This window comes from Equus przewalskii, chromosome 9, assembly GCF_037783145.1.
Source record: "Equus przewalskii isolate Varuska chromosome 9, EquPr2, whole genome shotgun sequence".
NCBI lineage: Eukaryota > Metazoa > Chordata > Mammalia > Perissodactyla > Equidae > Equus > Equus przewalskii.
This window is the reverse complement of record NC_091839.1, coordinates 66,858,434-66,872,959: the sequence shown is the minus strand read 5'-3', so window position 1 is coordinate 66,872,959 and position 14,526 is coordinate 66,858,434. Positions and strand designations below refer to the sequence as shown.

At 37.7% G+C, this 14,526-nt stretch overlaps 1 protein-coding gene across 4 annotated transcripts in view; it reads left to right on the top strand.

The window, feature by feature from the left end:
* MAN1A1 (mannosidase alpha class 1A member 1) overlaps window positions 1-14,048 on the top strand; it is a 162,613-nt gene extending 148,565 nt beyond the window's left edge. For all 4 annotated transcript variants that reach the window (XM_008527151.2, XM_008527153.2, XM_008527152.2 and 1 more), the window contains exons 10-13: window positions 3,373-3,592; window positions 4,336-4,508; window positions 10,758-10,873; window positions 11,260-14,048. In XM_008527151.2, coding sequence (XP_008525373.2) covers window positions 3,373-3,592; window positions 4,336-4,508; window positions 10,758-10,873; window positions 11,260-11,386 — 636 coding nt within the window. In that variant the 3' untranslated portion in view covers window positions 11,387-14,048. The remainder of the gene's footprint in view (window positions 1-3,372; window positions 3,593-4,335; window positions 4,509-10,757; window positions 10,874-11,259) is intronic.
* The last annotated feature ends 478 nt before the right edge of the window (window positions 14,049-14,526 follow it).

Genomic DNA, 14,526 nt, shown 5'->3' with positions numbered 1-14,526 from the left:
GTGGAAAAGTAAACGGAAGCACCTCCGATTAAGCCTCAGTCAAAAATGAAATACAGTTTGACAGCAAATAAAGTGAAATTATTTTATATAAAATACATGGACATGTTCCCCACTTTTCAGGAACAAAATGTTTTACCAGAATCAAGTACTTTTGTGGTTGATAAGTATTTTGTATGGTAACATATATTTTTTAAGTATTAATTATTATCAAGGCGTCTCAAATAATGTTGTAAAATTATGGCTAAATCATCAGAAAATTGATCTTTTCATTGGCCATTTGGAAATTTTTTATAATCGAGAATAGTAATTCATAGGGGGAAAAAAATGGAAATTTGTAATCTCGGTGATATAGCCAGTATTCTAAAATTGGTCTCCCTGACAGGAGGTCTGGGTGATTTTGACATAGGCTGATTTATTTATTTAAGTATACATGCAACTCGCTCTGCTCTGGTTGCCCAGATTGAATATTATATTGATTCCCTCCCCTGGGCAATAGGGAGCTTCACTAAGTAGAGCAGATGCAACTCTTGACTATTTCACATAGAAGAACCAGAACACCTTAGTTAGAACATTGGCCTTCATTTAGCACAGACTTTATTAAAGCACGTGATGAATGTCAAAGGCAGACTAGGATATGGTTCACATGGCCTCTTCCAGGTTTTTCTTCACTTCTATGAGGTTTCAGGTTTTAACCTAGGGAGTTCTCATCCATAGAGTATGGTTTCCATTATGTCATTTTTTTTTTTAATTTTATTTTTTTCCTTTTTCTCCCCAAAGCCCCCCAGTACATGGTTGTATATTCTTCATTGTGGGTCCTTCTAGTTGTGACATGTGGGACGCTGCCTCAGTGTGGTTTGATGAGCAGTGCCATGTCCGCACCCAGGATTCGAACCAACGAAACACTGTGCCGCCTGCAGCAAAGTGCGCGAACTTAACCACTCGGCCACGGGACCAGCCCCCCATTATGTCATTTTTTAATTACTATCCTGCTGGATAGTTTATTATTCTGATCTTAAAGTGGCCCCCTGAGATCTTGATCCTCCAGGAAAGGGAACTTTAAAATATTCTTTGAAATAGTTTCCCCCAGTTTCTAGAACTATACTCACACAGCTTTAACATATTGTATTTAGACAAACCATTGACAGGAAAATCCATTAAGAACAAATAAAGTCAGAATGTTTCCTATTTCTCTTTATAGTAAAAAAAAAAAAAACAAAAACCACTTTCAATCCATTATGTGTCTTTAACTTAGAAAGCAAAGCTAGAACAATTAAGCTTCTGATTTTGAGAAGCAGCCATGTCTTATGGAGCAAAGTGTCTTTCTGCTGAGCTGTAATTTAAAAGATCATTGTTACTGAGGAGAAGATCCCTTCATTATTGTTCTGGACAGTTGAGTTCCTGGAGATACAGATCATCAGTTTTAGCTTCAAGTGGATTTTGGAAAATGTTTAATCCCAGAGTGGTATGTTTTCTTTGGTTGTTTTAGTAACAAAATACTTTGAGCTTTCAACTGGCTAGTATGGCCTTATCTGGAAACCACAGTGAGAATCCACAGTGGTGGATGCTCTCCCTGCCAGAGGTCCATTGGAGTGAATGGTATCTGGGCAAGTGATGTATTAAACATTTAGGATTCAAAGGCTTCATCAAACTAATTTTTTTCAAATATAGAAGGATGAAATCACAAAATAAGGAATACTCTTTTTTCCTAATCACTTCTCCATAGGCTTGGCACCTGTTTTTTAGAGCCACTAAAGACTATTTTTTCTTCATTTATATTTATTTACATTTTCCCACTGCCACACAAATATTGCTTTAAATGTCTTGGAACTTTGTTGTAGTTTATTTTGAGAGGTAGCAACTTGGTCAGAATCATGCCAAAAATAATATAGTACTTTATTCAGGATCCATAACAGGGTAATAATGTTTCCCTAATCCATGCTTAAAAGCTATTACTCTTGCCGTGTAGAAAGAATAATTTCTTGGGTGATGATCAAGTATCTGCTTGAAGGACTTTATTGCAATTTGTGCTATGAGAAGTGTAAATAGCTAAGATGTTCAGTTGCATTAAATAAGAATGAAATATTCATGTAATAACTAGACCATCAATAAAATTAGCTTAACCACAGTTAATGAGCACAGTAGTGTGTTCATTTATTTCTTACCATCTTGGTTTCATTTGTTTATTTCTAATAAAGATAGGAAAGGTTTTATCTGCCTGTGTATTCATTCTTATTCGTTCTTCTCTATCACAAGTTTTGTTTGTGTCTACTATTCCCAAATATATTTCCAAAAAACTCCTCTTTTTTGATAATAGGTAACAGGTATAGACACAGTCATAGCACTTTTCCTTCTATGGAGTAACTGGGGTGGGCAGAGCATTTCCGGTTACAGTAATTGGAAATTAGTAATTCCAAATACTTGCACTACATTTTTGCTTTTTAAAATATAAGGCTTATTGTATTTTCCCTATCTAATTTAAAAGAATATCAGCTGTCCTGGGGAAGAAATAAAAGTGTTTTATAAATAATTTTTTGTAAACATTGTCATTTCTCCCAAATTTATGGATCTTTATTCATTTTTTCTTTTTTTAAAAAGGATTTATTCATTGCATACTAATGTGCTTTTTAATAGAATTATTAGGGGGAACTTAACTCAAGTGTTACCACAATGGAAAAGTGAATGTTGTGGTAAATGACCTTTATCAAGTGCAAGTCACAGTACTGACCGCACTATAAACAAAATTTTGCGGAGAATTTCAGTAGATTCTACTATTCCCATTTTCCAAATAAGGGTACTGAGATTTAGGGATACAGCAAGCAAGTAACCCACAAAGTTCACAGATAGCAAGTATCGCAGCTGGAATTTGAAGCCGGGCAACCTGACTCGAGAACAGCTCCTCTGTCCCGCTCAGTTTTCTACCCCTCCAAGCCTAAGAGTAAAAGGAAGGGTAATACCACAAGCCTGGGTTTTATACACAAATATGTTCCATTCTTCATCCAGGGCAGGGCCACAGTGTTATTTCTCCTTCTGTGGAAAGGGAAATGCTCTAAGCCAACTATTACACTACACCAGTGGCCTGTCTTTGAGAAGGGGACAGCTTTTTGGGTATGAGGACTCCACGCATTTGGTCATGGAACCAAGCAACAACAACTAGGCTGGCCCAACAGCATTACTTCCAACTCACCAAACTAATAAAGCATAGACTAGAGGGAGAATACAGAAGGCAATAACATGTAATTTTAGGTTGAATTGGGTTTGCAACATCAAACTCGAATTGTGAGTGATGTTTTATCTTTTTATAATGTCGGGGGGTATTTTTAGTATAAATTTGAGAAGAGATTGCAAAATGTTGAAAATAAGTCTTACTTTCAGGCAATTGAGACTCACATGATCCGAAAGTCTAGTACGGGACTAACATACATCGCGGAGTGGAAAGGGGGCCTCCTGGAACACAAGATGGGCCACCTGACCTGCTTTGCTGGAGGCATGTTTGCGCTCGGGGCAGACGATGCTCCCCCAGGCATGACCCAGCACTACCTTCAACTCGGGGCTGAAATTGCCCGTACCTGTCATGAGTCGTACAATCGCACTTGTGAGTACCTGTCATTCCTCACTTACAATCTATTCCCACCTGCTTTTATTTGATTCAGTAAGGAAGTTTGCCATTGCTGCCATCGAAAGAATATCCACTGTGGCTAATGAAACCTGAAGATCATGATTAATATCTAAAAGGAATTTCTATTTTTACATTGAGGCACTGCTTTTTCTACATAAAAATATTTACCCTTAGTTTGCCAAGAAATAAAAATCCAGGCTATAAAGGTTAAGCCAGTCTGATTTGTTGACCCTGTGGTAGGTAAATAACATTGGGCAACAGTCTCTGTCCCTGTGCAAAAGGAACTTAGTATTTTATAAACCACAATTAATCTTCCCAGTATCTCTGTGGAATAAACTGTGTCTGGCTCCTTTCTCATAACATAGGAGTTTGAAGCACAGAAATTAAATAACCTTTCATGACATAATGACCTAGAATTCTCAACCACTGGTTTTTCTAGCTAGTTAATAAGGTTTTTTGTGGTTCCTTGTACGTGCCTGGAAGGTGCTCAGTAAATGGTGGTTAAATGAAAGAAAAGGATCGTATCATTTTCTAAAATGGACTCTTTCAGAGGACTAAATTTTAAAAGTGTATTGAATATTGCTTATGATATGACGTTTGTAACTGTTCCTTAAAGTGATTGTTTTTGGCATCTCTCTTGAATGTTATGAAGTACTTTTTAGTTTCATTTAAGCATTGTTCAGGACAATGACACTTGTCACCCATTGCATGTCCTTTAGTTGTGAAACTGGGACCAGAAGCTTTCAGATTTGATGGCGGTGTTGAAGCCATTGCTACAAGGCAAAATGAAAAATACTACATCCTCCGGCCAGAGGTGGTGGAGACTTACATGTACATGTGGCGACTGACTCATGATCCGAAGTACAGGAAATGGGCCTGGGAAGCCGTGGAGGTGATGTTCTAACTTGCTTATGCTTCTTAGAGATAAATGACTCAGGAAAAAATGTCCAGTGATGCTATAAATGTAGCATATCAACTTTCATATGATTTTTAAAGCTTTGACCAGCCTCTTTTCCATTCAAGACTGAGTGTTTTCAGTGAAATCACCCTACATCCCTGGCTTCAACTTTGCTTTGTTTAACAGTGATATAAATATACCTACTTTGATATTGAAAGAAATATCTAGAAGGGCATATTATGAAATTAAGTTCCCACAGCTATAGAAATGGTGATCACTTAACTCCACAAAGGGTTACTTGGGGAGAGTCACTCCTGCCTATTCTCGGTTTCAAGAAACCACTGTGTGGCTTTTTCTGTTAGTCTTTGGGCACTGAAATGATGATATATGCTTTTACTTGGAGTAAATTAGCTGCTTAGATCTAGCTTTTAGAAAGAGCCTATAGAAGAACTAGTCAGGTTTCTCTGAATGTCTATAAGCTTTCCATCTGTCCAGTGTCTTGTTTTGTCTTTGTCACCTCTTGGGTCTCTTCCTGCGAATATGGTGTCTCCTTTTCCTACACGAATCTATTGAACACTTTGTGTGCTGGAACCCAGCAGAGGCACACTCCAGAATCTGCATCCAACAATGTCTAATTTTAAGAGCTATTCTTCTGAAAGGAATGGGAGGAAATTCAGGAGATAAGAATAAGCAAACACTTTAAATACACTCCCTTCTTCTCTAGCACTCTTTGTTAGAAAGTCAGCTGTCTTTAAAACCTGTCCATTAGGAATAACTTCTCTCAGGGAATCTAAAATGAATATTACCTTTGTGTAAAATTTAACTAATATCTTAGGAAGCCGTTGATGAATCTTGCTTATTACCCTCTTCATTTAGTATGTGTCTTATCACTAGTCATCAGTCATTTTGAATAATAGCAATTCTTTAGGCCTCTTTTTTTTTCTGCAAAGTTTTCTAATTATGTTTAGTCAGTGGTAATTGCAGTTTCTTTAAATTTATGGGTTTTTTCTCTCAAAAATGTATTAAAATTGAGGTTCATCTAAGCTTTGGTGATGGGGAATTTTTTAGTCTCCATAGGCCAGCAAAGGAATTAAGGCTAATATTCACCTTGCAAATATCAGTTTAAATTGAAAATATCAGGAATAACATATTTCATCAAGTGTAAACACCATAATTGATAAGTAATACCATTATTTTATATACCACTAAGAAAGTACAACACTACCAATTAAATTAGGACATGCCAATTTTAAAGATGTTAAAATATGAAAAATGTATGATAGAAATTGATCAAAAATGGAAAAATAAGTCAGTCTCTATGGTCATGTGGGCAGGAAGTGTTGATTTGCTTGGTTCTTCAGGGGAATTTGTTTGTTTGTGAAGTAATAAGATTGGTTATGTGTTAGGATTTTTATCTGTTGTCAACTTTTAGTGTAACATCTGATATGAAATTGTTTCCCTGTGTCACAACACTAACTTCTGCTAGAACTTGAAATACAGTGGGAAGGGAGGAGTGCTGGGCCTTTGCCTTTTTTAGAGCACAAAAATTATAGACTTAGAAGCTGTGGCAGCACTTCTTTTTCCCTTGTGTCACTCCACTCAGCATGTACACACACACACACACCCGTGTTTCAGCCACAGCTGCAGTGGGCAGTGCCCTCACATGCCGGCAGGCAGCATCCCACAAGCGCCCACTGCTTCCCAGCTTTCCTGACTCAGAGCTTCTTCCCAGGCAGCTGGCTGTGAGCTGGGAAGTGTGGGAGTTAATGGCCCCAGGGGCAACCTTCAACCTATGAGGTTTTGGAGTTAATGGATAACTATCCCAGTCTTCCTTTTTTGAAGAAAAATTCCTAGATGTGTTCCACACAGTTCCTCAGAGGACTTCCAGCAGGAGGGAGCTCCCATTGCACACCGCTGTATTAGCTCAACATATTTCAGTGGCTCTTCTTCCTTCCCTGTTTCACTCTCCTCACTCGCTCACTTCCTGATATCACCTCCCCAGAAAACTTCCTACATCCATTCCTCATCACATGCTCTCTTTTTAGGGGAACCCAAGCTAATGCATAGGGGATCTTAAAAATCACCTAGTCCACCTTCCACTCAATGAAAAGTCTCCTCTCCATATCTTGCCAGATGGCTATTCTTTATCAATTCAAGGACTTTGTAGCAAAAAAGAATATACTACTAATAAAGTAATTCATTCCATATTTTAATGGCTGAAAGTGTTAGCAAGTTATTTCTTTTGAAACCAGAAATTTATAGTGTTCTGTGCTCTGGGGATACTGGGGGGAAAACACCCTCTCTCTTCTACCTTTCACCTGCTCAGTTATCTGAAGTCAGCTCATTCTGCCACCTGTTCCCTTCCTCACCCGTCACTTCCCTCCACCTTGTCCTCATGACATGGTTTCCAGCTCTAGCGTCTCCAGCACAGCCCTGTGACTCAAGAACTTCACCTCTGAGGGTTACTTCCCGCAGCCTGTGATCCAACTTGTTCTTCTTGTAGATTTATAAAGCCCCTGGCATATGTTGAAATTATGGTCACATGACGTTAACCACTCCATTAGCTACCGTTGACACGTCTCTGTTGTTCTGTACTTGTTTCCACCCATGCTTGCGGTTTGTAAAGTGTTTGTCAGCTGTTCTCCTATCTTCTAACAGAGTCCTCCCTTCCCAGCCTTCTTTCGCTGATACACTTGGTAAACCTGCTTTCCATGTCTTAACTAAATTTCTGAATAATAATGTCGAACAAAATATGAAAGTACATGATCCAGCATGCTGTGTTAGAGACCTCCTCCACTGGTTACCACCATCCATTCATCACAGGTGTGCAAGCGCTTGTGCACCTACCCGACAGAAAAACATCTACCTGATGGTTCTTTTTCTTTTTCTCAATAATGTCACAAAGAACTTTATTAAATTCCTCCCAATTAAATATGTATAATTAATGTTCTGATAAAGCTCATACTGTGGGTTATACGTATACATTCATATATGTGTAGGTAAATATAGATTATATAGTGTCTATAAATGTAGGTATGTATACATTGTATACTGTCTTTGCCAGTCCACAGTAGTGGATAAGCCTTGTTATATGGGGATTTCTTTTTTTTGTACAGACATGTTTCTCTAGTCCTCTAAATCTGACCTTTTCCACCTGGATGTTCTGGCTCTCAGAGAGGGATTTGTCTTCCACATTCCTTCTTCTGCCCCCCAGGCTTGATCCCTGTTTCTAAACTCTGACATGTCCATTTTATCTGGTTCTACCTTTAAGGTCAGACCAAACTCAACAGGTCAGCCTTGTTATCAGCCTTGTTCCCTGAGATCTGCTCAGAAATCTCTGTGGATCAACTGTGTAGATATCTAACCCAGTAGATAAGAGGATGCTTTTCTAGCCTCACAGTGGTGATTTCTGATGGATTTACCTCACACTGCTCTCTGCTCTCTTACCTTTCTCCCCCTAAAAAGTATGGTCGCTTGGCATCAGGTGTGTCCTTCCTCCTTTGTTTAGAGCTCCAGTCTATCCTTCTGTTCTCTGCTGTTAGCACATCCCAGTCACTTATGGTCCCTAATAATGTAATCATTTACATAGAATTGAGCTGGTCCCTATGCCTAAAGGTTGAGAGTCCCAAGAACAGAGTGCAGTAAAATGATGTTCTCATCATACGATGCAGCATAGATACATGAGTGCTTCCACCGCTGAGGTACTGTACAACCAGGGCCTGGTACCAGGGCCCCAGAGAGCTGCTTGTCCTCAGCTTCACAATCTTAAAGTCTTAAAATTTAGACTTGCCATGAAGATTAAAAATCTGAAAGTTAAAAATGCCTCTTTGGCATTTTCTTTTATTTTTTTCTTTTTAATTTACGAAAAGCCTCAAAAAATAAAAGTAGCTAGTCCTCCCTAATCCTCGGAAAGGCCTCAGTCACTGTGCTGAGCATGTCATCTTGTTTTTGCCTCGTGACAGCCCCATGTTGAGCAAAGGGCCGCCACCTGCGTCCAGGACCCTCTGAGGTCACAGTTCAGGAGTCTAGGGCTGGGATTCAGCGCCTCCTCTGAAACTTTAGGCTGTGTTCTTGACTACTATGACTCACCACATTAGGACTGCGGGAGGAAAAGAATGACTGGGGTGACCTTGAAAAGAGGAGAAATGATTGGACATCGTCTACCCCCCACAGCAACTTTTTTTCTGTAACAAAATAAGGTCCTTATGGAAATTTGTATGGGAGGAAGGGGTGGCTGTCTTTGATGCCTGGTCCTCTCTAGCTTATCACCAAAGAACTTCAAGGGAAAAACCAAGAAAAAGTTTTGTGGTTATAATCCATTTTTTTCCGGAAATGTCTGAAAATAGGATTTCATTATGTTCCGTAACAACGAATTTTCCCATTTCTTCTAAATCCTGATTTTTTTTTTCATTTTTTACAAATAATTTTTGGCCTACTCCAGTGTATCTGGTATTTGAATTTTTATCAAAAAGAACTTTTATCCAAAAAAAGAAGGAAGGAAAAAAATAATAGGACCTGCAAGTTCCTTTCTGCAGCCTTTTCCCCTATTTGGCTCCTTGTCTGCAACTAAGAATATAATCAAAGCATTTATTTTAACTTGATCTTATTTTCCTGGTGGCTTTTAAAAAGTACCAAATCATTAGAGATTTTCTTTATTCATGCAGCCTGTCAGTTAGATTTCTTTACCCTGGTAATTAAATGCTTCTCCTCGTGGCCCCGTGCACTCTCCCTTCTGCCCTCCACCCATAGTGTGCAAAATCAATATCCTCAATATCAGTATCTGCAGATGGAAGCTGAGCGCTCGGCACAGTGTCTCTGCTCACTAGATTTGCCGTATCTCTCTCTCTTTGCTGGGCTCCGCATTCTTAGAGCCATGTTTTCCTCCCAAACCCTTTTCTAGTTAATGAAGATTTTTCTAAGTTAATATAGCATGATGTGTGCTTTCCATCTTCTTGCTAGTTGGGTGAAATGGGGGAAAAATGGGGTGTAATTATGCATGTAAGAAAAAGAGGGACAGGGTTTTGATTCATAAGAGAAAACTGAAAAATGCATGAAAAATGACATGAAAACCTGAGTTTCCTTATTAATGGTTTTTTTCTGTGTTCTTTATTTCATCATAAATATTAGGGGGTTTAGTCTTAAACTTTATTATTTTTGTCCACATGCTATGAATTAGAAACAGATTTCTGATGGCAATTTTTATACAATGGAAATTTTTATTTGACTATATAGTTAATAGGATTAGTGGGATGTGATAAGTAGAAAATAACTTTCCTGGAGATGAATATGCCTGCTAACCAGCAAAGCAGCCAGTGTAATTTCAAAGTACAAGGAGCAGTCAACTAAGGGGCAGCTGACAAAGTAGAGGGCAAGTTATTTCAGGTTGTTACCTAAATTTTCATTTATACACTGCCCAACCCATCTCTTTTCCAAAAACTCATTATAGTCAGATAACTACAGGAATATAGGATCCTTTCTCTCTAGATAATTACCGCTGGATTCATCCTATCTTCTTCCATCTCAGACTAAAGAAAAGAAAAATACATTTTGGAAATAGATACCAGCCACATTTTTCTCACTGCTTTCCATTTTCTTCTTTTATATCTGTTTCCAGTATCATGAATTAGTACTCCACAATCAATTTTTAAGAAATAGGATGGTCTGATTATAGCCGCAGCTGATTTTGGTCCAGTGCACTTTCTCAACCAGAGGTTTATCGTCACAGTTGACATTAATAATCTCTCAAGACCAGGGGGTCAACAAACCTTTTCTGTAAGGGCCAGAGAGAGTTAGGCTTGGGGGCCGTATGCAACTACTCAACTCTGCCATTTGTAACTAAAAAACAGCCACAGACAATATGTAAACAAAGGAGCATGGCTGTGGTTCCATAACACTTTATTTACAAAAGCAAACAGCAGACTAGATTTAGCCTGTGGCCCATAGTTTGACAAACCCTTCTCTAGACCATAGACAGAAATGGTAAAAATCACTGAAAAATTATTCCAAAACTAAGTGTGGAAGTTTTTCTATTTAGGTGAGATATATTGTCCATATGTCCTGTAATTTTTCATACTTTATTTGCATTTACATTTTATGTTTTTTTAAATTTTCACCTGAAATGGTTACAATCTATCGTTCCATTTGAATCCTCATTTTATTTGAATTTGACAATGCAATAACAAAATTAGTAACAATCGGTTTACTGAAATGTGACCATTTTTTCCCCTCTTCTTTGTAATGTAGGCCCTGGAAAATCACTGCCGGGTGAACGGAGGCTATTCGGGCCTAAGGGATGTTTACCTCAGCCGTGAGAGTTATGATGACGTGCAGCAAAGTTTCTTCCTGGCAGAGACGCTGAAGTAAGTAAAAATTACTCTCAAAACTGAGGCACCTGGCCAGATCTTTGTAGATGTCTGTATCATGAACATGTTCAGGGAATACGAAGTATGACTGCTTCCGAACACCGTTCTGCACGCATGGCAGTAATTGCAGGTGTGTTTTCAGTCATTGTGTAAGTTTGATGACTTGGGACTGCTTTGTGTGGGTCTCACACACAGTACCAAGCCCAGAGTAGCTTCTTCACTCCACGTTAAGGAGTATATCCCCTCAGGGTTTGCTCTACTTCCCTGTTGTCCGTCCTTCTCCACGAGATGCGTGGAGACACTGATGTAGCGTTTGTGGTGTCTTTGTGGTTTCACTGCCTGACGTGGTCTCTCGGGCCTCACGTACTCATGTCTCTCTCCAGATATTTGTACTTAATATTTTCTGATGACGACCTACTCCCTCTGGAACATTGGATCTTCAACACCGAGGCACATCTGCTCCCTGTACTCTGTTCGGATGGAAAGGAGAGTGAAGGCAATGAACAATAAAAAGACAATTGATATTTTCTTCTGCTCCATTCCCTTCACTGCATACCTTCATAATTCCTTTTCTGGTGTTCAGGCACATGTTGAACTTTTATTAATAGGTCTGTGATTATTCTAAGTTCTAAAATTGTTTTGCAGTCTTTCATGTTTACCATCAGAAGCATTGACAGACCTAAATTCCTTATCATAGCCCTTATTATTCTATCAGTGGATCACAAGTTGTTCTTTCTTTTCTTTTTTTTTTTTAAGTAATCTCTGGAGTTCATGAAGGTATCGTATCATCTTTATTAAACTGAGTAGAATGGTATACCAATGACCTCTTAATTACAATTTTGATTTGACTGCAAAACTTTTTCCTCCTCTATGAGGAGATGATGTCTGCTTTAAGCTGTAATGTTTTGCCATGTTGCAAAAAGCCATAATAATAAATTAAATATTAAAGAAGCTTTTTTCCTTTTCGATTTCATATTAATCTGGTTTGTCTATCCACCAGAGACAGATCTTATAACTGTGACAGCCTCCTTATGCGGGTCTATCATTATTTGATAGAATGTCTTCTAAAATACTTCACTCACATTGTAATTCAAATTAGAATGTCATTCCAAAAGGATCGTCTCATGTTGACCTCATTTCGTTGGAACCACAGTATATTTTTGTTGGTTAATTATATTAGTGTTTCCTAATTTGTGAATTAGTTCTCAAATTTTGCTTTAAATGCCCTGTGTCATTTCTGGATCGTGTACTGGTTAATTATTTTTTCCATTCCCTACCGCACAGCGAGGTGAGCTTTCAAGTTCTGCAGAGCTCTCCTATTACTGAATTACATTTTTTAAAGGGAAAAGTGGAACTTTTAGTGGGCTAGCTTTTGCTTTTAACTGAATATATGAAGAAATTGGTCTCCCTAAAGAAAGGGTGAGTATTTCATATGGATTTTGGTTTGCATTTCATCTTTAATTTTTTCTCTTGAGAAAAAGAAAGCATTACATTTGGTTCAGATTTTTCAGATTGGAAAAGGGCCCTTTCTCAAAGGTAGTAAATTATTTCATTTCGGTTTATGAAAGCAAGATTTAACTTTGAAAGAAGCTTTGCCAATGTATCTATTCATGCTCAGTTGAGGAAAACCTAATAAACTTTTAGGCCAAATAAGATTATAGTATATTTTGTCTAGTTAAATTCAACATAGAGATCCGGGCTTAGAAGCAATATATAGGAATGGACATTGCCAATCCCCCACAATCCTGGAGCAGATCAAAATAATTATATGATTCTTCAAAGCATTGTTTTGAGATATGAGTGGTTTTCCCAAGAATAGATTTGGTGACATCTTGTGTTTTCTTATCATATCGGTTCATATTTTAACTATATTCCCAGGAAAGGGCTAATATGATGATGTGCATACTGAGGCACAAAGAGTTTGACCACCTGCATTGTTAACTTCCACCGGTCAGATAGATCAGTGCACTGCCATGAGTTAGGCTGAAGCCTATGAAATTGCTGCATTTGTAGTTTAAAACTGTTCAATATAAGCAATTTTATATGGCTCACCCTTATATTTTTTAGGATAATTATTTTCTCAGATCTCCATAGACTTAATTGTTTTAGCTGTTTCAGCTTTTGAAAGCGTTTCAAAAGATCTTCCGTTGTCTGAAAAGACCACCTTGTGTGACCTGCTCTTTTTTCAGTGTTGTACATTGGTATATGTCGAAGAAGAAATTAATAAAATTAGTAAATGGAAAAGATCCTTTAGTACATCATTATTGCCATGTTAATGTGTTTCTGTGACCCAGAATAACTTCTTCCACTCATATCTTCAGCTCACCTTATGATATGAAATGAATGGATAGTGAGAGTCCTTTTTTCCCTTTTTGCCTTTTAAAGGCAACATATAAAAGATTATTGCCAAAATTGGGCCGTATGTATTTAGATTATAATTTTCATGTGAATGTCCTTGGAGTGGCAATTTGTTATTTATTTTCTCTGCTTTTCAATTTGCTTTGAAAGAGCACAAAGCTGGTAGGGCTTTCTGCAGCAGGTCGGATGCTAAAATCAGGTTGTGTGTATACACTGCACTCTAATGTACCTTTTGTCTGCTAATATAAATAGGCAAGAGGATTGTACTACATGTTGCTCTGCCACTGGCAAGAACAAAGTTTTTCAATTCTAGAACTTGGATTTTTAAACGTAAGTCCCAAAACACCAAAAATGTAAACAAGATAAGAGATTAATATTACGGTGATATAATTTAATTAAAGTTAAATTTTGCATTAGTTATTTTAAACAATTGAAGTCCTTAGGTAGACACTGTCTTTCATTCATTTTCTGCAAAACTGTGCAGCTAAGTTTACATATCTATTCATGTCCTGAAAGGTGAATAATTAAAACAGCACTTAATTTTGTGTTTGTGCATATGTTTTTGGTATACTTTGTGCAATTAATATTACATACATAAGGCGTATGGCAATTTACAGAACTCATTGTTTGTCATGACTCCATATGTATTAGCCACTCTTTCCATTGATTGTTTTTGATTTGTACGTAAATCCATTCTGTCATTTCCAACTTTATATAAATCTCTAATGTTATGGGAAACATAATAGATTGACACATAATTTTTAAAAACTATATTTGTAAAATTTCTCTATTGTGAATAAAGCCTTTTAATATATCTCATTTGTTTTGTTTTTCTCCTTTTAAGTAAGCTTTTGTATATGTAGGGTGAGTGCATACAGTTGCAAATGGAAATGTTAGACCGTGATAGTGATTCCATACCAAACCCGGAGATTCTTGACAAGGAAACATTTTCCATTAAAAACTTTAAATTGCAAATAGTTTTGCATACACAGCCTTTGGTTGGTCAAATACCTTTATTAAGAATCTAGCATGTTTAACACCAGGTCATGTGGGGTAGAAGCGGGGAGTTGATGTCAGAATTGGTATAAAGTATGATGATTGTTCTTAAATTTACAATCCAATCAAGGAGATCAGACTCGCTCCACCACCAAAACAAAACAAAACAGCATTGAGTTGTGTTAAATGATGAGTTCAGCTCTGCTGTGGAGGTTCAGGGGAGCACGAGGTTGCTAGGATTTGAGTGGTCGAAGAGGCTTAATAGAAAAGAGAGGACTGCAGCTACAGAAGAGCCT